Below are 26,666 nucleotides of genomic sequence, written 5' to 3'. Positions count from 1 at the left end.
TTTCAATCAGCCACAGACCGTTTTTACCGAATCCGCAGGAATTGACAATGAGTTTCATTATTCATGCACTTGCTACAACATCATATATAAACACTATCAAGACAAACACGGAAAGGTCCCTGAAGACCTACTGAGGCGTTTTAACGTTCTTAAGAAATGCAGAAATAAATTTGATTGCTTAGTGCACGAGATGTTATTCATCAGAGAACTAAAACCAACTCTCAACGTGCAATCAGACTCAATACGTGCAAAAGTATTTCTGTAATTTGCCTCGCATGCCTTATTATGTTAATTCACGTAACAACTTTTTGAAATCGCATAATTTGTAATCTTTATTAATCTTACCTTGACAATGGCGTCATGAAGACCCCGAAACGTCGGTTACTTTCGCTTATTTTCACTTGTTTGTGTTTAACAAAATCATTATTAATAAGAACTTACAATATATGTGTAATAAAACAATTCTTGGAGGACCTTTGGTTATACATGGTTTGGTTATGCATTCTCGGAATAGTCCATTAGTTGGGTAACTAAGGGTCATATAGGCAAAACTACTACATATTTCTTTTGTTAATAAAGTTTTGTTGATAATCAAGGTTTTGATAAGTGTTATCGGTTCAAGCAGGTGATAACACTTAATGATCCCGCGATTAATCGAGACATCGCAAAACCCTCGGCATCCATAATTGGTTTCATTTTAATCACTGTAATTGCAATCAAACAAAAAAAAAGCCTAATGTAGAATGCATTACCCGAGCCACCATGAAGCCGTGCTCAGGAATAGGCGAGTGTTTTCTACATTTTTTTTATATTTAGTGTGGAAATCTAGAGTCAGTTACGTTCTCAAAGGGCCGGAGTGTATTTCGTGGTTGCGATGGTTTTCTTTATATAACGTACGATGTAGATTTGTAGGCGCCACTTCAGTTAATGTATGGAAGGGTGGCATATATTAAAAACAAAGTTATTTTCAGTACAACGCATTAAGGTTTTATAACCAAGTGAACTTCTATGCCATCAGTGGAGAAAAGAAAACGGGAAATACTGGTCTCTATCTAGAGGTAAGAGATGAGTCGTCTTTAGAACTGCGGGGAAATGCTTATTACATAGAGATACATGTTAGTCATCCACGTAAACCAACAGAAATTTAACACACTCCATTTTTTGTTTGTCTAGAATTTAGTTCGTTTGTTTTGTTATATAAGCTACCTATTAGCACGAAGTAAATCGAAATACTTACTTTATACAAGTGTGACTAGTGTTCGTCATTCAAAAACAGCGAAAATGTTATGATTTAGTGTTTCTGACGATTTTAATAAGACAGTAGTCAGTATTCCTTCTTAATTTTTAGCGAATATATATTTAAAGGAGTTATGTCGCAAAATTTTAAAGTCATTTTTCTGTTGTACAAAAAACCTTCGATTGAACGAAAAATAGTAGTTTTCTAAAGGCGCTTTCCATTAGTCAGAACTGGCCGGCCAGTCCGGTGGTTTTGAATGTGATGTGGCTCCTCTTCAAGAGATTTTCCCACAAATCCACCACAACAGTGTACAATATTTATGCATTGACTGATTTGACAGGAAAAATCTGACTAACAACGGAATTCTGTTCTCAAATACACCGGTCTGGCCGACCAGACCGGTATAACAATACAGGTAGAACAATACTGGAGATAAACTGCCAAAAAAAAAATGTTTACCACTGAAGAACTTTTGAACGGATTACGAAAGACAAACTCGAAACAAATGGTCGGGTTTTTTTTTTCACGCTGTCCGTGATATTGCCTCTCTTCAAATTTCCATTACAATAATTTGTTATTCTGTTTCAACCGCCGAAAGTAAAACTGAGTATGATTAAAAACTAAAGCGGTGTGAAAACAGTGACCATGCTGTGTGTTCGGCTTCTATCATTTAGTTTATCTGCTTCGTTAATTATGATTTTGCTTCGTTAGTCGATCAGGCCGTTTATTCAATGTTATACGGGTGGTTTTAAGCTGACTGATTTAAGCTAGACTAGCATTGTTAAGTACATAGCAACTCATCGCATTTGAATCAGTTCCAGCTAAACCACACAGTTTTTTTTTTGATAAAACTGACTTTACTGTTCACCTTCATCAGAGTTCAAAAGTTCGTTTATGCTCGCGCTACCCATCCGTGCGCTTCTTACCTTCTTTTTTAATTTTAAATTAAAGGCACGTATGCGCGAGGGAACGCTTTCTGTTCGTTTACAGCATTGCTGTCTAAAGTGGAGTGCCACGACTCCAAGAAAAGCCCCTTGCTGTAATTGCTTATGCCACGCTCGAGGATCTGGGCGTCTTTCGGATGGATGTTGTGTTCCGTTGACTCGGCGTGCTGCTTTATTGACGATTCGCTGTTGCTCGCGCGGCCTGGATCATGTTCGGCTCCGCGCGAGGACCATGAGCGCTTGCTTTCCCTGATGTATGTAAATTAGCAGTCGTGGCACTTTACTTTGTAAACAATTCCAGCTATTTGGTTAGCCGCTGGTCGATCTTTTGGCTTTCTGAACACATGGCCCAATGTTCCAACAGGCTTGAATGCCGTCCGAATGTGGAATTTCTGGAGGACGCGACCCACGCGATCCGATGCGCCTCTTACGTACGGAATGGCTGCGAGCCCCAGTGGTCTATCTTGCGTGCGCCTTTCTCTGGCTCTGTCCCTTATGCATTTCTTAAACAGGACGTCAGGATACCCGTTTGCTCTAAGATCCTCCATGACTCGATCTTGTTCACTGCTTTTGAGTTCAGGGTTTGACGGTAGCAAGTTGGCCCTGTTAAGTAGTGTTTTCACCACGGATTCCTTGTGCTGAATGGGGTTGTGCAACGCGAAGTCGAGATATTTCAGTGTTCGTGTGAGTTTCTTTCCTGAAGACGCCAATCTCTATAGAGCCATCACTCAACACGGTGATCTGAGAATCCAAGAAGGAGATTCTCTGCCCTTTGTCCGTTTGACTTGCACGTTCTATTGTGAATTGGATGTTGTTGTCAATAGAGTTGAGATGTCGGTAGAAAACTTGCACGTTCGATTTCTTCAAACATACGTTTGAGTCGTCGACATATCTCCTCCACCATTTAGGCGCAACTGGAGATGTGGACAAGACTCGTTCTTCGATGTTACTCATTACAAGGTCCGCAATCACAGCGCTGACCGGTGCGATCCCATCGCGCAGCCAAATACTTGGTGGTAATACATTCCCTCATAAGTGAAATAGCTGTTGTTAAGCACGATCTCCAACAGGTCAATAACTTGCTCCATGCCAAGGTTAGTTGCTTCTTTCCACTCATCGGACTGTTCGAGTTTCGTTTTTACAACTTCGATTGCCAGTTGTTGTTTTTTTCAAAATACCAAAAATGCAACAATTTTTCGTTGATAATCCTTTGAATGTCTTTCAGTATTTAGTAGGGATTATTTCTCATAGAGCGTGAAAAAGAAAGTCATTTCAACTGTTGCATTATTTATGTTTATTAAAAAATATGTACATTAATTTTTGGCTCCATTAGTTACCCACCTATTTAGATAATGGCCTTAGAACCTCTTGGTAAATACATAATTTATATGTACGCCAAGTAACAGATTAAAGACGGTTGCAGTATTGCTTCAAAACAAAAAGTTGGTAATTTACGTCTTTCGGACAAAGAATTAAGCATTTTTAAAATACAACGTTCTGGTTATTCTGCGAGTCAAGATATCTCCGTGTATTATTGTGCTGGAATTAATCCAAGTAATGTTGTTTCATTGCCTGGAGGTGTGATTTGTAATTATTTACTCTTCAGTATTTTAAATGAAGAAGCGTTCTCAAGTGAATACTCGGAAAAAAGATTTTCCGAGTTCCCCCAACGGGAGTCGAACCCATGACCTTCCAGAATACCGGTTGGACGCTCTAACCACTGAGCTAAGAACGCTTCTTCATTTACTTTCACTTATCCAAGTTGCCATTTCACTTTACATTCTTCAGTATTTTGTTTGACTTTCATAAAACTTGCCCAAAGATTTATATTGTATCAGTGTTTGGGAGTTTGTAAAGTATCTAGGATAATGTTAGGCTATTTCATGAAACAGTATCTCTCGTTTTTGCTACATCGGCTTAAAATATATAGTTTTAATTTAAATTTTATTTACAAGAAAGAACGTTCATAGATGTCTTGTAGCTGAGAGTTTGTGATTGTGATTAGACGCACTCGTACTCTTTAAACTACACGCTTCTCATCGCGAAATACTCTATATTCTGTAAATGCTTACACGATGAAAAACTATGCTTCGAAAGTTTTCTGTCACTCTTAAAAGAAAGACTTAATATACAAAGAGAAATCGCGATCCAAAATAAAAAACTGCCTGAATTCAAAGAAAATATATGGAAATCTTTTTTAGTTTTTTTTTCTTCTCATAAATACATATACCGTACGTTATCTTTTTTTATCAATACTACTATTTCTACGTTTTCCTTGTATCCTTGTATAATTAATTTTAGCGATAAATGTATGCACTGTATGTAAAATAAATTGTAACGCATGTAAATACCTTTATAATTTCTTATTTTTATTTTTTTTCTTCCTGTTAGTTTTATTGTTTCCTTCTACTGTAAGCTCTAACACCAATAAAGCTTTTTATTGCAAAAAAAAAAAAAGGTTTTAAGTGATTTTCATATTTTTTTCGTTTTCTCAGCTTACGATGAATGGACCAGTGCTGCAACTCCTCCCATCAATGTATTTCCTCTTTCTTCAAATCAACACTGCAACGGCAGGATGTTTACAATACAAATTCCTCAAAGAATATGGTGTGTCCTTAGAAAACCACGTCATAAAGTCAATACCAGATATATCAACGGACATCTGTCGCTCGCAATGCGTCCATGCGCCATTTTGTTTCTCGGTCAACATGAAATCGAGGCAAGGGCCCAAAGTTATGTGCGAGCTTAATAACTCAAGCAAAGCCGCTGACCCTCAGAATTTTAAATCTGAGGCTGGAAGTGAATATCACCAAATGACAGTAAGAATATTTTTTTAAATCAATTTGTTTAGTCCTGATAACATTATTTTATGGGAGGCGCGATGGCCTAGCTAATGGTTTGTGCGCTGGACTCCGGATCGAGCTGTCCGGGTTCGAGTCCTGGCCGGGGTCACTGGATTGTGTTCTTGGGTAAGACACTTTACTCTCATAGTGCCTCTCTCCACCCAGGTGTATAAATGGGTACCGGCAAATTTAATGCTGGGGGTAACCCTGCGATGGACTAGCATCCCATCTAGGGGGGGGGGGGGTGGGAAATACTCCTAGTCGCTTCATGCTAGCTACTGAAAACGGGATAAGCTCCGGTCTGAAGGGCCACTTGGCTCGAATGCAGACTTTACCTACCTTACCTACCAATGAAATTATTTTTCTTTGCAATAGTAACACATGGAAGTCTGCAATTTGATTCTGCAAGGAACCTATCGCTGGAATACGTGCCTGACAGTTTGTTTTTCTTAAATTTGCAGGAAATTGAACATTGCACCGCAAACCTGTGTCTGAACAAAGAAGGTTAGATCCGTTTTATGTTATTTTGATAAGTTAGAAATAGAAAACAATAGCGCGTGTTTACACAGTCCAATAAACTCGAAATTTTGGACGAGCTTAATTGCAACCGGTCAATGCCAGCCGTAAGTTTTCCGTCTTAAACTTGTAAAATAAAGCCAAGAAAATGTTTCGTGGCATCATAAACATGCCTTACATAGCTTCATGCAAAACACTAGCGTGGCCATTGTATTACCAATTGTGCGTGTAATTAGATAATATACTCTTCCCTCCGTGTTGAGCAGTCGACTCAAGACGGACTCAAAAGCTAAGACGACTGGGGACGAGTCAGCTAAACTTGTGGCCATGAAAAGTCATATACATAGATAAAATTTATATATCTATTCTCGAATTACAGAGTAGCTATAAAATTGGCTAATATCTTCGAGGGAAAAACAAAAGTACATATATAAAACATATTACACAAATCAAACACTACTAGATCAATCAATCAATCAATCAATCAATCAATCAATCAATCAATCAATACAATCAACCAACCAATCACTGATTCACTCAATTATTGCATAAATATAAGCATAACAATACAACCCATAACTTCTAATATATTCTTGGGATGTTTTCAAAAATATCGGAAGAGCGTGCTTCACTCCCCCTCCCGCCCCACCCCACACAACCATCCCATCCCGGAGTCAGATCCAAGCGACTGTACTATCGTAGTCCCTTGTTCTCTTTATAGCTCTCCCTGAAGGATGGTATCGCTTCGGCTCCAAATCACTGAAGTTTTTCAATGACAAGAAAACTTGGGGGCAAGCGCGCCAGTTCTGTCAGTCACTCGGTGGGGACCTGGTGTCTATAAACAGCAAGATGGAAAATACTTTTATTTATTCACTTGTGGAAAATACAGTCATACGTCCAGGCGAGTGAAAAAAAAAGACATGTACTGGGAAATATATCAATCAATCAGTCAATCAATCAATCCATCAATCAATTAATTAAGCGTATCAATACACTTAAAACTTAAAACTACTACAGTATAAGTACTCTTAAAACTACTGTACATGTAATTGACTACTTGCTTGTGTTTTGTCTGTATCTTGTTTTCTGCCTTTTTCCTTTTGTGTGTTACAACTCAGATAAAGCTACTTAAGTTTTGTAATTACTTAGCTTGTTTGGTTTTTACTATTCTGGGCAGTTTTTGCCTAATTAAGGTACTAAGTAGTATTTTATTATATTCTGTTTTAGAAAGTACTTTATATTTTTGGCAAAGTAATTAATTTGGTTGTTGCTTGTTGTTGTCTTAGAAAAAATACACCGTAGGTTTATTATGTAACACTGTTCTTTTTCCCAGAGGTCTCGTATAAATTCAAAACAGTGAATACAAAAAGAAGGCTAACAGACTGATGTAAAAAATAACAAACCTTTTTACTTTCCCTTTTAGCAGCCTTTTGCTACCACTACTATCGCCGGTTCGCAATGTTTGAGAAGCTGGAGGGTGTACCGTTTACGGTCGCCATGGGTCGGTTCATCCTACTATAGTGGAGTCAAATGTGAAAACATGCATGCACACCCCTAGATTATAAGTTGTAAGCTGTACACCCTTTTAATAAGTCGAGACGCCATTTGAATTATTTTTCCCGTGACGTCGTTATGATATTCTTGGTGCCTCGCGATAGAGTATCCATGGCCGGGTGTCATTGTTTTTTGACGAAGCGGAAAAATAAAAAACCCTCGACTAAAAGGTGTATACAACTGCTAAGTAGCATCACACGATCTGAAATGAGGAAACCAAGCAATGAAGTTAATGAGGTCTATTGATCACAGTATATGAAATATAAAATATAAGGCTGCTAGCAGTAGTTTCAGCAGGAAATGGGTTTAGAGTTACCTTACATTTTTGAAAATTTTAACCAACTCACTATTCTGTAAAGATTGCAGATATTCCGCTGACATTGTTAGCTGTTGGCGTTTGGATGGCTCCGAGAGCGATGTGGTGTAAGTTAAAATTAATTAAAAGGAAAACAGAAAACTCTGCTTAAAATATAAAAAATGTTAAAAACAGATCTATAAAAAATATAAAACGACACTCTAAATTTTCGATCGCCTTCTGCGGTCTTCTTCAGAGAATGATGGATTTTTGCAAGGTTCCCAGAATTTTAATAAGCTACATCGACGTTATTGTTTGTTGCCCCCCCCCCCCCCCCTGGGGAGCAACTAGCGATGCGTAAACCCTTGGGAAGGGCGCTCTTTCGTTCACAGTGTTTCTGTCTAGGAAAGAATGTAAGGATTCCAGAAACAGTCTTTTGTTCTTGCTGCATGCACCTGTTTCAAGAATTTTGGCGTAACTTGGATGTATGTCGTGGCCGACTTCTGCATGATGTTTAATCGCGGAGTTGATATTTCCGTTTGTTCCGGGCTTGTGTTCGGCCCCACGCGATTTCCAGTTTCTTTTGCTTTCCTCAACGTATGCAAATGAGCATGCCCCGCAAGTCACTTTGTATACGATGCCTTTCAACTGCTCTTTATTCGGCCGGTCCTTGGGCTTTTTGTAGATATTTCCTAACGTTCGTACTGGTTTAAACGCTGTCTTGATGTTTTCGCGGCTCAAAATCCGTCGAACGCGGCTCCGACACTCCTTTCACATACGGAATGGACGTGTATGCCTTCGGATTCTCCTGGGTTCTTGGTTGCGTGTTTTTTTTGGTTTGATTCGCCAGCTGACTTGATAAAGCTCTCGGGATAACCGTTAGCTTTAAAGTCATTAATAACGCGTTGTTTCTCGTTTTGTCTTTGCGCAGTTGTTGATGGAATGAACTTAGCTCGGTCCATTAGAGTCTTAACGACGGCTCTCTTGCTTTGCGCTGGGCTGTGTAAATGGAAGTCTAAATACTTGCTCGTATATGTGGGGTCTTGCAGTATACATCCACCTCGATCCTACCTGGTTTTCTGATATAACGTAATAAGGTTGAATAGGTCGTGCTTGCGATATATATATATATGACTCTTTTTTGCGTTATAAATAAACACTCGCACGCTCTTGTTAAAACTTAGACCTCATGCAAAACGAAGACAATCGTCAATTATTGAAACACAAAACTGGAAAAAGTTGGAAAGAATCTGAAAGGCCGCTTTTTTGTTTGGCTATAAATGCTAATTTATAATATTATAATGGTGTTTTCTTCGATTAATGAATGCAGTTTGTACAATGGTGCTTCCTACAATTACGACGACGGCGGCAAAACAGTTCTGTACTTGGATGGTCAAGGGGCATATGCAGATACCCCAGCCGTCAGCCTCCAATTTCCCGCATTTACCATCACGTTCTGGCTGAAGGTCTTGGAGCCCGTCAACACTCCTGGCCCTGTGTATAGCGACTGGTGGCCGCCGTATCAGTTTCAGATCTGGTTACACGGCGATTGGAAGATGCTGTCTTTCCAGTTACGAAGCAATACGCCCCTAGTAGACCTGTGTTCGTTTTATTCTGGGTAAGTGGTGGTCCCTATAATTTTAATTGGGTTAGACTCCATCCAGTTTGAGCGATCCAACGAGGCTTAAAGCTTGGTTTTCACAACAAATTCTGATGCCCAACCTTTCTGGAAATGTGTTGATTTCCTTTTCCCTAACTTCTTTAGCTATATACGTCTATGAACTCCCCAACGTTTAACTTTCAGGGAAAAAATTCATCCAAAAAAAAAGGCTGCAAAGGAGAATGTAAAGGAGCAGACGAAGCAAAACTAAGATAAAAGGTTGCTTGGCCATAGCAGAGGACCTTTTTATTTAGATTAAGTTAATTTAATTTTTTGTCTTCATTCCTAGCAATATTCCTTATGGTGTTTGGTTGCACGTGGCAGCCTCGTGGGATGAAGAAAAACGGCTCTGCTTATTTTTCGTCAACGGTCTCCTATATGCGAACCATAACGTTGATGCTGGCAAGTCTAGCTACAGAGCCATGAACAACTCACACAGCGTCTATTACATAGGAACCAAAAGCAAGCAATACTCTGAGGCAGGAGGCAAATCACTACATGGTCTTATTAAAGAGCTCAAGGTTTTTAAGAAAGCTTTAAACAGCAGCGAAGTATTGATGGAGGCACGCGTGTCCAACACGAGCGGTACGTCTGACTGTCAGCTTTACAACTTTGAATATAGGTAAAGTCTGCCTTCGAGCCTAGTGGCCCATCAGGTCGGAGCTAATCCCGGTTTCAGTAGCATGAAGCGCCAAAGAGTATTTCTACTCTCCTTGGATGACATGCTAGTCCATTGCAGGGTTACCCCCAGCGTTAAATTCGCCAGTACCCATTCATACACCTCGGTGAAAAGGGGGTACTGTGAGAGTTAAGGGTCTTGCCCTAGAATACAACATCATGGACCAGGCCAGGGTTCCAGCGCACTTACCATTAGGCCACCGCGCCTCTCACAACTTTGAATATGCAGGCATGGCATTCCAATACTTTGTTGTCTTGCTGGTTTTATTCGTCTTGAACTTATTAATCTTGAGTTATGCGAAAGACGTAGAGTCAGATGTCGTGAATTTGTCTAGGTAAGAGCTTATATTTTTTCCTATTTAAATTCGCGTAAAAGCTATGATATGACTTTTCACTGGACCGGATAACCACGTATTCCTGCGGCAAACACCTCATTGGCAGTGCAGGTCCCAAATAAGATTTAAAATCCTTTATTTATACGCCTGTTCCAACAAGTTTTTCAACCACCTCCCCTTTAACGAAGTTGGCAAATTCCCTTCCTTCAGCGCGCTCTAGATCTATGCCTTATGAGGTTTTCTCGCCCATAACTTATTTTCTTGAAGGCATATAGTGGCTCTTTATACATGAATGTGAATTCATTTCAACCGAGTGCTCGCTACTTATCGTCATTCTCTGTCAAAATATTTATCTGCCATTCGGATCGGATTTCCTTAGAGAAAAAAGGATGAAACTTTAGCAACGTATAATAATGAAACTTCAAACGTTGAAGAATAAAATCATTTGGCTGTATATGCCTGAAAAAAAAAAAATAGGGCTGCCATACCTTGTATGCCGGATTATTTCTTGAATCCTTTACAGTCCAGTAACAAATGTTGTAAAATCTGGTACTTACAACGCAAATTACTTGTTTTTTTTTTTTTTGCTAGACTGGTCCGTAGCTTGGACAGGACTAAACGATATTTCGACTGAGAAAGAATATCTCTGGAGCAATGGAAACGTCGCCGCATTCGCCAACTGGTACCAGGGACAACCGTGCGTTAATTCTACCAACGAAGATTGCGTGGCTATTGGCGGGGGGAATGAAACTAGTCGAGAGACTTGGAAAGAGACAAATTGCGAGGTGCAACTAAACTTTGTTTGTGAGAAAATATAGACCCATTCCAAAAAATGGCCGCTGTTATTTTTGTCGCCCACATTTGTCGTCAGAATTAAATTACTTTACTTGAACTTTACCTTTGAAGGTCTCCGCACACGTGGGGACATGTCGCAGCGACATGTAGCAGCGACAAAATCATGTGTTGTTCACACTGAGGGGACATGTAGCAGGGACGTGTAGCGGGGACATGTAGCAGCAACAAAATCACAGTATGTACACACGCGAGAAAATGTAGCGGGAAAAAAGATCCAGGGACATGACGCAACGACACGTCCCCCTCGTGTGTGCTGACAATTTTTGGCTCGTGCAACACGAATTCCTGCAACATTTTGTCCCTGCGACATATTACACGAAGTTCAAAGAGTTGAAATCCGTGCAACATGTCACAGGGACAAAACTGCTGCAAAATTCGTGTTGCACGAGCCAAAAGCTATCAGCACAACCGAGGGGACGTGTCGCTGTCCCCGCCAAAATTTTCTTGCGTGTGTACATATTGTGATTTTGTTGCTGCTACATGTCCCCGCTACACGTCCCTGCTACATGTCCCCTCAGTGTGAACAACACGCGATTTTGTCGCTGCTACATGTCGCTGCGACATGTCCCTGAGACATGTCCCCACGTATGCGGAGACCCTAAAGATTGATCAATTCAAAATAAATCACTGTTCGGAGTTTCGTGAAGCATAGCTTCCTACCCTAAAGAGAATTACTTTGACACATCTACTATCAAACAAATAGAAACGAGGCTAGACAGGCTCTAAAACTGTGTTAAACGAGTAAAAACTTTTGCAGCCTTAACAGCAACGAAACTTGTGAAAATATCATATTATTTCATTTATTTGTTTTGAGTGTTGCTATTAGAGCGTGAACAAGCCATTTTTGGTAGGTATGTGTTCAAGGGAAGTTGGGGAGAAGTATACAAATATATTACTGTTTGATCTCATCATGAACAGAAGTTTGTCTTCATTAGCATAAATTTGTTAAAACTTAAATTTGTAGATGCGACTTATTGGTAGCGTCTATGTCGTATTGTAACTGGAGCAAATTTAAGAGAAATTCACATTTTGTATTGAACGAGGAATATTTTCCTGTTGGAAAATGTCAAATTGGCAGACATTTGTAGGGCTGGCTAGCTAGCTGGTATAAGCTGAAAGTCGCCACCTAAAATAATACAAACGTATGAATCGTTTCAAGCAGCTTTTGATCCGTTTCCTCTCAAGTTTAGGATTAAAGTATGGGGATAAAGTGCGATCATTCAAATGAAAGCCATTGAGCAGTACTTTCATGTGGTACTGTTTATTATCCTGTTTGAAGGATTACGTCTGTGGATGAAATCATACTGAGTGTGTGACCATTCAAATGCAAGCTCCTCTGATTTATTTGAGGACAATTTTCATGTGGTACTGTTTATTATGCTGACTTCATGCTAACTTTCAATCTATGAATGAAACCTTAGTGTGTTACCATTCAGATGAAAGCTATAGAGAAATAAGTAACGGCAGTAACGAAGCAGCAGTACTTAAGTGTAGTTCTGTTTACCAAGCTTATTGTCTTTACAAATCATGACATTCTGTATGTTTTTTTTTTTACCATTTTTGATTATTTACATTTTAAATTTAGAAGGAGAAGCCTAGGGTTTAATAGTAGACCACTCTCGATTCCATTTTATAGTCAAGCCAATCTTTTAACATGGTGCATCTACCATAAGCGATACAACCCTGTTATGAATCACTTAGTTGATTACTAACTTGAAGTTGATCAAGGTGAATTAAACCGCCGTTGCGAACTTCGAACAGCTGACGTTTCGAGCGATAGATCTTCATTGGAGCAAAATCAAAAAGGTTGCGATCGAGACGTCGATTCTTCCAAATGCGCTTCGGCGGTAAATTTACCTTTTAATTATTAACTTCTAGTTGATAATCAACTAAGAGCTCTCTCAAAGGCTACTCTTGTAACGGGAAACCCTTCGACGCGAAAATCTTTTAAGTATTGGCATTGACGCAAATGTAAAATTTTACGTACTGTATTTGCCTATTGCTTTTCTGTAGCTTGTAATATAATTTAATCAGCTCAAAATAGAGGAATGCTTTTAAAGTACCTTGTTACACGAAATTTTCGCAACATCAAATTTAAGCTTTAAAACAAATCGCGATTTTTGCGTCAGAAAAGAAAATGGCTTGTTACCTTCAAAATTCTCACAAATTTAAGTGTCACCAAATATCATGAAATTTAGATGTCGTGAAAATTTCGTGTAGCTCGTAAAGCTAGTGTAAATTAGTATATACTAAAACAGTGGATAGCGTTGTTGGCGCGCGCTGATTGGCTACTCAAACATAGGATATCCTTTGCTATTCACCTCCGAGCAAATCGCGTGCGAAAACTGTAATCGTTGACAGGAATAAATGAGTTAAAAGTAATCCTTTTTGGGTTATACTATCTCACTGTTTTAGTATACACTAAAACAACTATTCACCTCAGTGTCGGTGGCTATCGGTAAACATCCACCACTAGCCATCTCCACTTCGGTGAATAGTTGTTAATTACTGAATATTAATCATGCGGTAAACGCCACATTTTCTTATATCCTATAACGAGAATAAAGTAATCACATATCCATAGACATGAAATAAATCAAGGAAGTGGAAGCGCAATATACCTTGATCTAAACTGCAAAACAGTCTAGGCAAAACGTGGTCCGAAAAGGTCCTGAGACTAGCGGAAAAATGTCAAGTAAGATTGGAGAGAGACGGGCTCGCGAGCCCTCGTGCGCGAGCTTATCACAGCTTTGCGCCTCCTAATTCGCGCGTCAGATATCGACATTTCGACAGAAAAACAAGACGAAAAGGAGGGCGATTGTTTTGCAGTCCAACACCGACCTTAGATGTATGTAAACGCATTTAACACTCGCATCAAAACGCGTGTGATGTACTTAAAACATAAAAGTATGCCATAAAACGTTAATTACGATTAATTAGGACTGTACAACCCCGGGCCGGTTTAACGAGCTCACTTAATAATTCCAAAATCCAATGTCACGATATAAGCGTGACAAAGTTCTCCCGGCCAAAAGTTTATTCAATGTCTTTGCATGTGAAAAGGCCAGTTCCCAGGAGCTCCCTGAGGATCGCGATCCCTATATTCGAGTTCGTTTTTCCCGTTTCATTGCGCTGTGCAACTTTAATGTTTAATCTTATCACGTGTACAGACGTTGTAAAATCAGGGGCACCCAGCGAAAACATTTAAGCGTAAGACTTGGCGCATCTTTTTTTTCTGTATGTTCATACCATTTAGAGCTATTTAGAGCCTTTCATAGATAAAGTTATTTCGGTTAACCTAAAGTTTTTTAATGTGAAAGTGACAGAAATGTCTAGTGAACAAAATCTACTACTGCCTTTACGAAAACCGCAGCTCGCTTTTTCGTATCTAAAACGACATTTTTATCTCTCAAAAAGCAATAGGCATTAAATCTACCCTTGTCAAAAAAGTTCAAGGTGTCTTTTTTCAACTACACTTAAATCCGAATACCTGAGGCGATTATAGGCCTTCCGAACATATATTCCTATGGAACGTTGGGTGCCCTTGCAAAATCTTGAGTAACTATAATAAACATTGCACTTTTAGCTGTAGTTGTTGCGTTGTCGTTACTCGAGGGTCTCAATGGGGTGGTGCCTTTTACGGTTAACGGTTAAAAATTTTGGCTTTTTTACGGTCAACGCTTAATTTATTTCCATTACGGTTAACAGAAGTTAAGTATTCATTTTCATTGTTTTTAAAAGATAAAAATAAATTTCCACTGATGAAAAACATATTTTAGGTCTTAGGCCATTCTGGGACGATGAAGTGATCAATTCTGTTTTTATTTATAAATACTGATCGATTTTTTACGGTTAACATAATTTACGGCTAACGGTTAAACTTTTCCAAATTCTACGCCTTGCGGTTAAATATTTGGCCGTTTTACGGCTAACGGTTAACCCCATTAAGACCCTCTTACTCTGATTATATTGTATTATTTACTTTCGTGAAAAGCTTGTCATTTTCTCGCCCGTACCCCTGCAAATTTTGACAGTTAGTCTACAATGCATTTTCCTTCGTTCTTAATCTTTTCTCCACAAACGCCTCTTGTATATTCATGTTCAATAATTATCCCTAAAGTTGTTATTCGCAGGGACTGAGTACAACAATTCTTTCATTCTCTCAACTAAACTTTTCTCTCGGACAATCAAGTGTGCCATTATTTCTAATTCAAGGTTTGTGAAAGAAGCTGATCATTTACATTCGTCGCTGTTCGTCAGGTTTTCGCGCCTCAAGGAGGGAAGAGTTGATTCTATAATCACCAACCTTTGTCGCCAACATTTTCCTTCTAGAAACGCCATCTAACTCGCTTGCCTCTAGCCGAGATGACATGCCTGTTAAATTACAATTACATTAGACAATGTAACTACATGCATGCACTCAGACGCTGTATTTGATTCACGGCATTGTTTTCCAACATACAAAAGTATTTTGCTCATCACATCGTTTGACTTTCCATTGACCCTGATCATTTCCAATGCCTGTAACCATGACAACGCAGTCTTCATCACTAGCCTGAGAGTTTGGCTGACCTGGTGACCAGCTTGTGAATGATGCCGTGCTTCCGTTACCATGGTTACTCCAGACATAGTTCCCTTCCAATGAGATGTCGTTCAGACCGAACCACACCCCCGACTGGAAGTTCTGTGGAATTTTTTCTGTATATATAAAAGAACGACAAAAGAACACGTTTGCATTTTACAAAGAACGAAAAAAAAAAAAGGAATTGAAGTAGAAAGTTGCAATCATTTTCCAAGACACGGTTTTGAAAAGTTTTTAAATAAATTGAACTATTTCTCAGAGGGTATGTTTTTGCAAAGTTTTCAATTATTATAGGTTTCCATGCTTTTAACGGTTTTTATGGTTGTTATGGTGTACAGGGTACTCCGAAGGATTTCACCTGGTTTCACATGGTTCTCATGAGATTTCTAACATGGTTCAGACAGAGTTTTTACATGGTTCGCACAGCAGTTTCACAGGGTTTTCTCGTGGTTCTCACAGCAATTTTACAGGGGTTCAAACAGAGTTTTCACATGGTTCTTACAGCAATTTCACAGGGTTTTTCGTGGTTCTCACAGCAATTTTACAGGGTTCAAACAAAGTTTTCACATGGTTCTCACAGCAATTTTACAGGGTTCAAACAGAGTTTTCACATGGTTCTTACAGCAATTTCACAGGGTTTTCACATGGTTCTCACAGCAATTTCACAGGGATTTCACATGGTTTTCACAGCAATTTCACAGGGTTTTCACATGGTTTTCACAGCAATCTCACAGGGATTTCACATGGTTCTCACAGCAATTTCACAGGGATTTCACATGGTTGTTACAGCAATTTCACAGGGTTTTCACATGGTTTTCACAGCAATTTCACAGGGATTTCACATGGTTCTCACAACAATTTCACAGGGATTTCACATGGTTGTTACAGCAATTTCACAGGGTTTTCACATGGTTTTCACAGCAATTTCACAGGGTTTTCACATGGTTCTCACAGCAATTTCACAGGGATTTCACATGGTTCTCACAGCAATTTCACAGAGTTTTCACATTGTTCTCACAGCAATTTCACAGGGATTTCACATTGTTCTTACAGCAATTTCACAGGGATTTCACATGGTTCTCACAGCAATTTCACAGAGATTTCACATGGTTCTTACAGCAATTTCACAGGGATTTCACATGGTTCTCACAGCAATTTCACAGAGATTTCACATGGTTCTCACAGCAATTTCACAGGGTTTTCACATGGTTCTCACAGCAATTTCACAGGGATTTCACATGGTTCTCACAGCAATTTCACAGGGATTTCACATGGTTCTCACAGCAATTTCACAGGGATTTCACATGGTTCGCACATCAATTTCACAGGGATTTCACATGGTTCTCACAGCAATTTCACAGGGATTTCACATGGTTCGCACATCAATTTCACAGGGTTTTCACATGGTTCTCACAGCAATTTCACAGGGTTTTCACATGGTTCTCACAGCAATTTCACAGAGATTTCACATGGTTCTCACAGCAATTTCACAGAGATTTCACATGGTTTTGACAGCAATTTCACAGGGTTTTCACATGGTTCTCGCAGTTATTTCACAGGGATTTCACATGGTTCTCACAGCAATTTCACAGGGATTTCACATGGTTCTCACAGCAATTTCACAGGGTTTTCACATGGTTCTCAGAGCAATTTCACAGGGATTTCACATGGTTCGCACAGCAGTTTCACAGGCGTACAGCAATTCCACATGGTTCGCACAGCAGTTTCACAAGGATTTCACATGGTTCGCACAGCAGTTTCACAGAGATTTTACATGGTTTGCACAGCAGTTTCACAGGGTTTTAACATTTTGCAGAGCAGTTTCACAGGGTTTTCACATGGTTCGCACAGCAATTTCACAGGGATTTCACATGGTTCGCACAGAAATTTCATAGGGTTTTTACATTGGTTCACAGCAATTCTACACGGTTTTCACAAAGTTTTCACATAGATTTCACACGGTCTCAGCAGGGTTTTCACCTAGTTTTTACATGGTTCTCATAGAGATTTTACATATTTTTACATATAGTTCTCACAGCGCTTTCAAAGGTTTTCGCCGTTTTTTCGGTTTTCATAGTGGTTTACATGGTTTTCTCTTAGTTTTCACATGGTCTTCACATTATTCTAATATAACAGCTCTATACTTTTTACATGGTTTTCACGGGGTTTTTTAAAAGGTGGTTTTCTCATCGATTTTAGAGGGTTTCAATGTGGTTTTCACTTTTCTTTTTTAAGGGTTATCAAAGGGTTGTTTCAGACTTTCTCAGTTCACATTTCTCATAATACCCTCTTCGTTCGCCAGATAAAGGGAAATCACCCCCCCCCCCCCCTAAAACAGATCAGTATGATGAAGTACCGGCCTCTTGCTTGATTTCGTTGGCATTCACATTATTCTAATATAACAGCTCTATACTTTTTACATGGTTCTTACGGGGTTTTAAGGTGGTTTTCTCATCGATTTTAGAGGGTTTCAATGTGGTTTTCACTTGTTTTTTAAGGGTTATCAAAGGGTTTTTTCAGTTCACATTTCTCATAATACCCTCTCCGTTCCCCAGATAAAGGCAAATGCCCCCCCCCCCCCTAAAACAGATCAGTATGATGACGTACCGGCCTCTTGCTTGATTTCGTTGTCATTCAGCAGCTTCTTAAACACCTTAAGATCCCTAACAAAGCCGTAGAATGTTTCTGAAGTGTCCTTTTTGCTTCCAACTTGATAGTACAGGTGAGAGTTGCTCATAATTTCATAGCTCGACAAACCAGCATTAGCGCTTTTACTCGCTGCCTCAGTACCATTGATGAAGATTTTGGCAATCCGGCTCCCTTGGGACCACGTGACAGCCACATGTATCCAAACACCGAAAGAGATTGCTCTGCAAAAAGAATATTATTATAATGTCATTACGGAATACATTTTTCCGGCCTAGTGTTTACCGATAGACATCGAATATTAAGCTAGCATGTTTAGTGATCAGGCGCGAGTGGTATTCGCCTCTGAGCCATACCTTCAAAGGGACCAATTAGCACAAATCCATCTAGTACACGTGGCAGGGGTGGGGGGATTTGATCCCGGGACCTAACCGCACCGCCTACTTTAAGAACGTACGTATTTAGGAAACGTTGTCGCATAGAAGCGTAAACGTATATGCGGCAGCCTAAACGAAATGGTAGACTAGAAAATCATTAGAATTTCACATATTGACTGCAAAGAAAATAGAGGATTTCTATCAGTTAAGTAGCTGTGGATATCTAATTCTGCCATAAAGGGCGCGCGGAAGAGAGATTTCAGGGACTGGACTAATTCTGCCCTTTCTTGCTACCATAAAGTTAAGTCGGATAGGTTGCTTTCTATTCGATCACATCTTTTTTTTAACTCAAAATAGCTCTAAGTGGCATGCGCAGAAAACAATGCTTTTGCCGGAAGTAATTTAACTCCTTCCAGTTCTTTGTTATGACTCTATTATTATTATTAACTCTATTATTTTAGATTAATAAGACACGACTTGAGATACGTAACGGCCGCTAAATAATCTTTGTGTTATTTTCGCGCCGGTGTATCTGTAAAACCTTGAGGTTGCAGTAAAGTTAGTTTATTCACAGATGTTGTTTCAGAATAATTAGTGTTTTGCAGGCTTAAACTCACTAAAACAAAGTGCCAGAATTTTTTTTTTCTAAAATTTGTTCGAAATGAGATAAAAAAATTTCCGAAAATTAAACATCCGAAACAGACTTTGGCAAGTAATGTTTTCAAGTTCAGCACTTACGTATACATAGCCAACAGGTCGACCCTGTCCTTGTTTCTAAACTGGAAAAACAAGGTCTTCCAATCACCGTGAACCCAAATAGAAAACTGATGCGGTGATGACCAATCAGCGTAGATGTAGCCCGGTGTTTTGGCGGGCTCCAAGACCTTTACCCAGCACGTGATCGTAAAGGCGGGAAATTGAAGACTGACGGCTGGTGTATCGGCGTATGAGCCATCGCCGTTCATGTACAAAGCTCTTATTCCATCTTCGTATTTATAGGAAGCTCCACCCCTAAGACTAATGGGTTATAAAATAAAAAGAGTTCAAGGAGACATAAATCAGTTTAGCTAAGAGTTGGAAAGGAATGTTCAGTAAAAGAACAAATTCACTTGAAATTGAACGAACATTTGTATTTCCATTAAGTACAAAGTTACCTGCACCTATATTTTAAAACTTTTTTTAAGTCGACTATGCTTAATGGCCCTTAATTTTTTTTCTTTTTGGTGGGAGGGGGGAAGGGGGGTACTAAAATGTAATGAGTATTAAATTTGACCGAGACAAATTTTAGTGAGTACTAAATTTTGCGATTTTAGCCCAACTCGCTAAAATCGCTAAAATTAGTAGCCGCTAACAAAAGTAACATTAAGGTAATTGTTAAATAATTTTTATTCGTATGATATATAGAAAACAAAAGAGAGTTAAACCTTCTTTTGATGTGAAAAGTGATTTGTTAGCCTCGCAAAGATCTAATAAGATGTCTTTTTCAAAAGACTTCACATTACTACTGTAAGAAAAACATAACAAAATTTTCATACGACTTTTACAATACCAAGGTTACTTAAGTGTTTACACTTATCATACGTACATCACACCCGGATCAAAGCTGTCGAGAAACCAGCAGCCAATCATATCAGCTGTTGCGTTACACTCTGCAATTTTTAGAGAAACGTGTGAGGCGTGACAAACGCATGAAGTTTTATTGAAATATTTAAATACAAATTACAAATTTAACTTTTATGCCGAGAGCGGAGCCCAAATATAACCTACAAACACGAAAGACTAATTATCTATCATCATATTTGCCGGCGTGCGTGCGGCAAGATTCACTGAATTGTGGAGACACTTGTTTGGATTAATTGCCACTCAAGTGGCGTTTATTTCAAACCATTCAACTGCTAAAGTGTCAAACAATTAATCAATTAAACATCGCTTTAATAGTGTAAACTCCTAATGTTTATTCAGTGAATTAAGTTGTGGCGGAAAAACAGACAAACAGCCCGCAAAGCGATAGCAAGAGCAGAGGCGGAGTTCAGGGGAAGGTGGAGGGTCGACGAAACTGAAGGTGAAATACGCTTGAAAGCTAAACAGCTATCTTTTTGACGTTGGCAGAAAAAGGGGCGAGTGAGAGCGAGCTTCCAAATTTTTTTAGTTCGCTCAGCGTGCGGTGTCTTGCACGCAAACGTTAAGATTTCGTTATCAGCCTCTGCAGCTTGGACCGCAAGATAAGATACGGCCCCGCCCCAGCATAAAACCCATTATCGCGCGAAGTCAATAATGGGCCATATCGTTATAGAGCGGTTTCCACTTGAGTTTCGAAAGCATGCTTTGGTTTTGCTTTACTACGCTTTGTGATTGGTTTAAAGAACCCGCGCCACTTTCTCGACCATTCGGAAGTAAAACGAAAGCAAAAAGTGCGCTTCATGCCGGCTACATCAGTTTTTGACAAGAGAGGATCCTCTCTAGATTTTGATTGGTTCACTGGATTGTCTGTGCCAGAGTGATTAATTTAGTTTTATAGTTACGACACTCAGTAGAAAATCGCTCTCAGTAAATTCAATTTGTCTAAAAGGGACAGTCTCACGAGAAATCTTCTACGTTTTTCTGTAAAACATTCTAGAATTACGAAAATGCACTCACTGTTCAGCAAAATAACCTTTGAACAACAAAAAAGGCATAAAATCATCTCAGTCCAAGATATAAATAGACGGCAATCAATGGTTTTCAAGAATTTTTCCTCCAAGTAATTATTATAAACTGTCAAACTTGAAAACGTCGGCCCGACTTTTTCCAGTTGCCGCTTATTTCCTACCAGTCTGTACCCAAACCACGTTTTAAAACTTTTCTGGACTTGTTAAGTACGCTTCAGCAAGGTTAGACCCATTCTCGTCCCCATAGCTCTTTCGTTTCTCTTAGCCTGCTTGGCACGAGAAAACGGAGGGCTCTGGGGACATAGGATTTTTGAATTAATTCGAATTTTTTTGATTGGCTGTTTGGAACAAAGAACTCCCTAAACGGAAGTAGAAAACGTAACGACTCTCTCATACATTCTTTTGAAACGTCATGACTGAATAAATGAAGACCGGAAGGCCTAGAATCTAGGACTGGAAATCCTTTGTCCCCAGAGCCCTTTGTTTCCTCGTGCCAAGGCCCAACCGGCTAAGAGAAACGAAAGGGCTATGGGGACGAGAATGGGTTAGACCTCTAAAAGTGGCGGATTTACAATTCATACCAACACCTTCACGAGATTTTCAAATTGCACTAATTAGTCTTGGCCATGTGCTACTGCCCCTTTAATTTTGTTATAATCTTACCATTTTCTAGTTTTACTTGTCTCAACAGGTTTTTATAAACAAATTCGTTTAACTCCTGGTCTGGAATATAAGCTAACTCGGCACCGATGGACCGGCAATATTGTCTTGCATTCTGCCATGTTCTCTTCACAGAAAAATACTTATACAGTGAATTCTCTTGCAGGTACCATCCATCTGGATAAACTACAGGAAAAAAAAAAGACAAGCGGTTTCATTTACGCATAAGGGAACTGCTAAGCCTGTTACTCTTCGCGCGTTCAATTCGACGACCCGAAAAAACTTCATACAAATGAAGTAGTTCTATAGAATTAAGTAAGTTGTTTATTTTTTTTTCACTGGCTGTTGTTGAGTTTTCGTACGCAACTGGTTGGTAAAATGGGTCACAGCCAACAAAAAATATGTCATCTTGTACGGTGCAAAGGCTTTCTACTCAGTACAAAATACTTTCGCTGTGCATTAATAAAAAGAAAACCTAGGGGGGTTTTATCACCCCTCCCTCACTTGTAAAAGGGTGGAGGTTTAAATTTTCGTGTACGCCCGAGTGTTATAGGACGGAAGTTCAATCCAAAATATTACTTTTTTCTTCCCGCCAACGAAAAGGTAATTCCAAGATATGTTAATAGATCACCAAAATTTCAGCTTCCAAAGAGTATTCAAACGCCATGAAATTCTTGTCTGAAATAGTCCGAAAATCGAGAACCGGCCGCCGCCATTTTGGAGTAAGTAGCAGCTTGGCGATATATGTGCGATGCCTGGCGATGCAAGTAATTTTTGGACTACTTCAGACCAGGATTTCATAGGGTTTTTTAAATACTCTTTGGAAGCTGAAACCTTGGTAAATAACATACCGAAAAGGACTATTTACTTGTGTTTTAGCGTAACTGCACGCAATCCATTGTTACGAAATTTAGTGCCCGAGGATAAATATTAGCGACCGTCTTTAGATAGATCGCCTTTCAGAAACACAAAAATAACTCAAAATGATCATCGAACAACTTACTTGCCCTTCTAAAATATGGGCTATTTCCAGAATGGTAAGTATTCACCTGTAAAGAAAAAACACCATAAGGATTGTGTCAAAAAACGTTTTATTTATATTTGTTTCTCAACACATAAAATACCGGCACGACCGAAAAAGTCTAATTTTAACTATTTTTTGTACCATTTACATGTAATAGAACAACTGATATCAATGTCGGTCAAAGCTTTGCTACTTACAAAAGCTAAGCCCTTCTGTCATTCAGGTTTAAGATTATCGGTGTTTCGCTTTATATTTACATTACTTTCTCTGTCAGTTTCCGTTTGAGTTCCCCTTTGAGTTCCAATTTGAGTTCCCTTCGGAGTTCCCATTTTTCGTGTTTACCTTAGAGTTCCCTTTTGAGTTCCCCCTTAAGTTCCTTTTGAGTTCCCTTTTGAGTTCATTTTAAGTTCCCTTTTGAGTAATTCCCCTTTGAGTTCCCTTTTGAGTTCCCCTTCTTTAGATCTCTTTTGAGTGAGTTCTCTTTTGAGTTCCCTTTTCGTCTCTTTGAAGTTTTTTTTCTTTTTCGCATTTGAGTTCCTTTGTTTTGTTTTTTTACTCCTTAAGCCCCGATCAAACGGTCATGATAGTTGATGATGGTTGATGATAGTTCCAACTATCGCGCGCTTTTGAACACGGACTATCATGCACTATCATCAACTATCACCAACTATCACGCAGTTTGGACGTGCCCAAATTCAACATGATAGTTGATGATAGTTTTTACCGTTTGATCGCGGGGATGATAGTGCATGATAGTTTATCGGTCAGCGGTTTAGCCAAAGACAGGCTCAATCCAAGATTCATGGCTGCCGCAAAGGAAATTCTATCGTTTGGTGAAGAAGAAAACCGAAATTTAGATTAATATTTTGACTATAGTGAAGCTAAAAACGAGAAATTGAGTGGGAAGAAGAAGTAAAAACAACGCCAAAAGCACAGAAAATATTACTGCCAGAAGCAAGAGATGGCGTGAAAGTATCGAAAACAAGGAAAAAACATGAAAACATTTCTGCACAGAGTGATAGTGGAGTTGAGAACGAGAAAATGAAAAAATGAAATGCGCGAGCACATTGCGTGATTTCCACAGACTATCGTCAACTATCATGGAGCGTTTGATCGCAAACATGATAGTCAATATTATAGTGAATGATAGTTGGAAGCAGCGAACTATCATCAACTATCATGACCGTTTGATCAAGGCTTTACTTGACACCAAACTTTATAAAAACTCAAAATTTTCGTTCCGTTTACAACGCGCCAGTTTTGCTTACATGTAAAATACTTACCGTAAAGCCTCTGTACTCATAGTCGGGGATTTTCATCAACTTTTGAGGCTCGATATCCTTTGTGGAATTATTCAATTCACACAGGTACATTCCCGGTTTTATCTGAAAGGATATAACACACAAATGCTGTTAAAACACACAGATAGCCCTCAGAGGGACAGCCGGGGAAGGTCCTACTAATAAGATGGATGCCATTTCACTTTTTATTAAGCGAGATAAAAAGTTTTTTTTATCCATTTTACGTTTTGGGTGATCACTTTATATGAAAAGCATTGAGTTTACAGACCTGCTACAAAGTTAACCCTCGGACATACAAGCAAAATCATACCCCCACCATCGTACAAGGGGGGTGGATGGAACCCCTCCCCGAAGTTTTCGTTCTATTAAGCTGCAGCGAAATTATTTTGCACTGAGAAGAAAGCCCGTCGCTTACTAGACAAGATGATATAAGTTTTGTTGGTTGTGACGTCATATTACGTCACGTGACGTCATTAGAGCCGCTATCTTGGTTCCGCCATCTTGGATTTCACCATTTTCTAAGAAAGTCACAAAATAACGGAAATTAATGCAAAATCAAGCCAGATGCTTATAGAATGTAAAAATAAACAAATCGTTTAATTCTGTTTCAAAAAACTGGAAAAAATTAAGAAAAAGGTTAAAAATGACGATTTTTGGCCAGACCTGCTTGTAATTATGACGTTGCGATGACAACGTCAAATATCATGGGCACCTGGTTGACATATCAAAATTTCCGCAAGAAATGAATGAACAGCTACTGAAAGTTTCCGTATTGTAAATCCTCTTTTCAAAATTCGGAAAAACCTTACGTAGGGGTGGCATCCACCTCCCCCCCCCCCCCCCCTCACCTTTGTACGTCCGAGGGTTAACATATAATAAACAATTAGACCTCAAGTTCTCCGTCAAACAACTCTCTATAGTCAAACAAACAGAAACAGCTGTATTACCTTTTTAACATTGACAGAGAAGCAATTTACTTTGGCTCTACAATGCCACAAACAGTCATCTGGGTACAAAGAAATTGTTTCAGTCACATGACCAACCAAAGCGAAACCTATTTCTCTGTGGAAGGGAATTGACTCACACTGTGGTGTAAGACTGGCCACTTGAGTTCCAGCGACGAAAATGTAAATGAGAAGTTGAAGCAAAAGAGTCATATCCATCGATCCTGCAAAAGAATTGCTGAAAAGGAATTTGTTAGAAACTAAGTAGTTCTTTTTTTATGGGAATCAGTGAGGTCAAATCGTATCACTAATGAGGGAATGCTCGATTCCTCAGTTCACCCTCTAAAAGTTTGTCCGGTTACCCCATTCGACAACATAGAGAGAGGCGCTTTGAGAGAAAAGTGTTTTTCCCAGAAACACAACATATCAACCATGATAAGGTTTAAACCTTTTGAATACTGTTAATGACAAGTGACTAGCTTTGTAGCACTACAGTCAACTATCTCTTAACGGACAGCTCTATAAGACGGACACCTGGTGATGCCCGTTCCTGCCGTTTTTCAGTCATTTTATTGTAACTATACCCCCTATAAGACGGACACCTCTCTAAAACGGACAGTTGGAGCTGGTCTCGACGGTGTCTGTTTTAAAGAGAGTTGACTGTATATCACTCACTGCCAACCCATTGTTTTATTGTACAAATCACGAGCTAACTAAAATTTAAAAAATATGTTGCTATTTGTTTGTCAGTCGATCGAAGACTATTGTTTATTTACACATCATTTTAAGGAACTATAGTTACTTAACAACGATAGAAAAGTAGTGATAAAACTCTAGAAATTCTTTTTTAATAGGCATGTATGATAACAGATAAGAAAGACTTTAGTAATTTCACTGGTAACAACCGTGAGGAAATAAAAAGAGTCATATTTATCAAGCCTGCGAAGAATATAACTTCTAGCAGATGTTTTGAAATGAAGGAACCAAAAACATGACGGAACACACGAACACAAAAAGATAAAATCACTTATCTAGCTGGCTTTTCTATTTAGTGATTCGGCTAGTGGTTTTTCTGAAAGAAAGAAGACATTTATATTTTCATACCAACCTGATTTCAAACTTCAATTGTCGTTGATTAGATTTCAAGAGACCAGCGTTTGGAACGTGATACAACATTTGCAAATCATTTATATATGTAGCTGGCCACGATTTATATTCGGACTGCAATTCAAGTTGCTAGTAAGACAGTTTTAACCTATACAAATATAGCATATACCCCCGGTTGTTTTAATTAAATGCCTTGTGACAGATTCTACTTTATATAATGAAAGCGGAGTAAATTTTGGTAAAACGAAAATGAAGGCAATATTGTTTGAAACGGCAACGAAATCAAACCAGGAAAGCACTGTAAATTCAGTATCTAATCGAACAGTTAAAATTCTTCTTATACAACAAAAAGTGTTAAAAAAAATATTCAGATATAATAAGCGTCATGACGGCGCAAATTTAGAATTGTAACTCGCATCTGCCAGCATAATTAACCCCTGCAGGCAAAAATCGACTGGCA

At 39.0% G+C, this 26,666-nt stretch overlaps 2 protein-coding genes across 3 annotated transcripts; one reads left to right on the top strand and one right to left on the bottom strand.

The window, feature by feature from the left end:
• Positions 1 to 772: 772 nt before the first annotated feature.
• Positions 773 to 12,367, top strand: LOC144639239 (macrophage mannose receptor 1-like). Its single transcript, XM_078498530.1, has 8 exons — positions 773 to 1,058; positions 4,677 to 5,000; positions 5,486 to 5,528; positions 6,262 to 6,441; positions 7,454 to 7,517; positions 8,720 to 9,007; positions 9,339 to 9,634; positions 10,654 to 12,367. The coding sequence occupies exons 2-8, from the start codon at positions 4,683 to 4,685 to the stop codon at positions 10,878 to 10,880; spliced, it is 1,416 nt and encodes a 471-aa protein (XP_078354656.1). The 5' UTR covers positions 773 to 1,058; positions 4,677 to 4,682; the 3' UTR covers positions 10,881 to 12,367.
• A 2,511-nt stretch (positions 12,368 to 14,878) lies between these two features.
• LOC144639240 (uncharacterized) lies at positions 14,879 to 26,276 on the bottom strand. Of its 2 annotated transcripts, XM_078498531.1 has the most exons (9): positions 26,208 to 26,276; positions 25,103 to 25,323; positions 24,138 to 24,239; positions 22,834 to 22,879; positions 21,834 to 22,016; positions 20,108 to 20,171; positions 19,261 to 19,539; positions 18,107 to 18,369; positions 14,879 to 15,615 (listed from the first exon to the last, which is right to left on the bottom strand). In XM_078498531.1, the coding sequence occupies exons 2-9, from the start codon at positions 25,316 to 25,318 to the stop codon at positions 15,356 to 15,358; spliced, it is 1,413 nt and encodes a 470-aa protein (XP_078354657.1). In that variant the 5' UTR covers positions 25,319 to 25,323; positions 26,208 to 26,276; the 3' UTR covers positions 14,879 to 15,355. The 2 variants fall into 2 exon arrangements, with proteins under 2 accessions (XP_078354657.1, XP_078354658.1); XM_078498532.1 differs by lacking the exons at positions 25,103 to 25,323; positions 26,208 to 26,276 and adding an exon at positions 24,571 to 24,641.
• Between the last annotated feature and the right edge of the window lie 390 nt (positions 26,277 to 26,666).

The sequence above is a fragment of the Oculina patagonica genome, chromosome 14, assembly GCF_052425735.1.
Source record: "Oculina patagonica isolate OP01 chromosome 14, crgOcupat, whole genome shotgun sequence".
Taxonomy (NCBI): Eukaryota; Metazoa; Cnidaria; class Anthozoa; order Scleractinia; family Oculinidae; genus Oculina; species Oculina patagonica.
This window is presented reverse-complemented; position numbering and strand designations above follow the sequence as displayed.

Bases quoted from the DNA above. Each gene is read 5' to 3' on its own strand.
- LOC144639239 (XM_078498530.1), top strand. From the start codon at position 4,683: ATGAATGGACCAGTGCTGCAACTCCTCCCATCAATGTATTTCCTCTTT. The intron at 5,001-5,485 runs GTAAGAATATTT...TTAAATTTGCAG, and splicing joins GTGAATATCACCAAATGACA to GAAATTGAACATTGCACCGC. The intron at 5,529-6,261 runs GTTAGATCCGTT...TTCTCTTTATAG, and splicing joins CCTGTGTCTGAACAAAGAAG to CTCTCCCTGAAGGATGGTAT.
- LOC144639240 (XM_078498531.1), bottom strand. From the start codon at position 25,318: ATGGATATGACTCTTTTGCTTCAACTTCTCATTTACATTTTCGTCGCT. The intron at 24,240-25,102 runs GTAATACAGCTG...ATATCCTTTCAG, and splicing joins TCTCTGTCAATGTTAAAAAG to ATAAAACCGGGAATGTACCT. The intron at 19,540-20,107 runs GTACGTATGATA...ATAACCCATTAG, and splicing joins AGCTTTGATCCGGGTGTGAT to TCTTAGGGGTGGAGCTTCCT.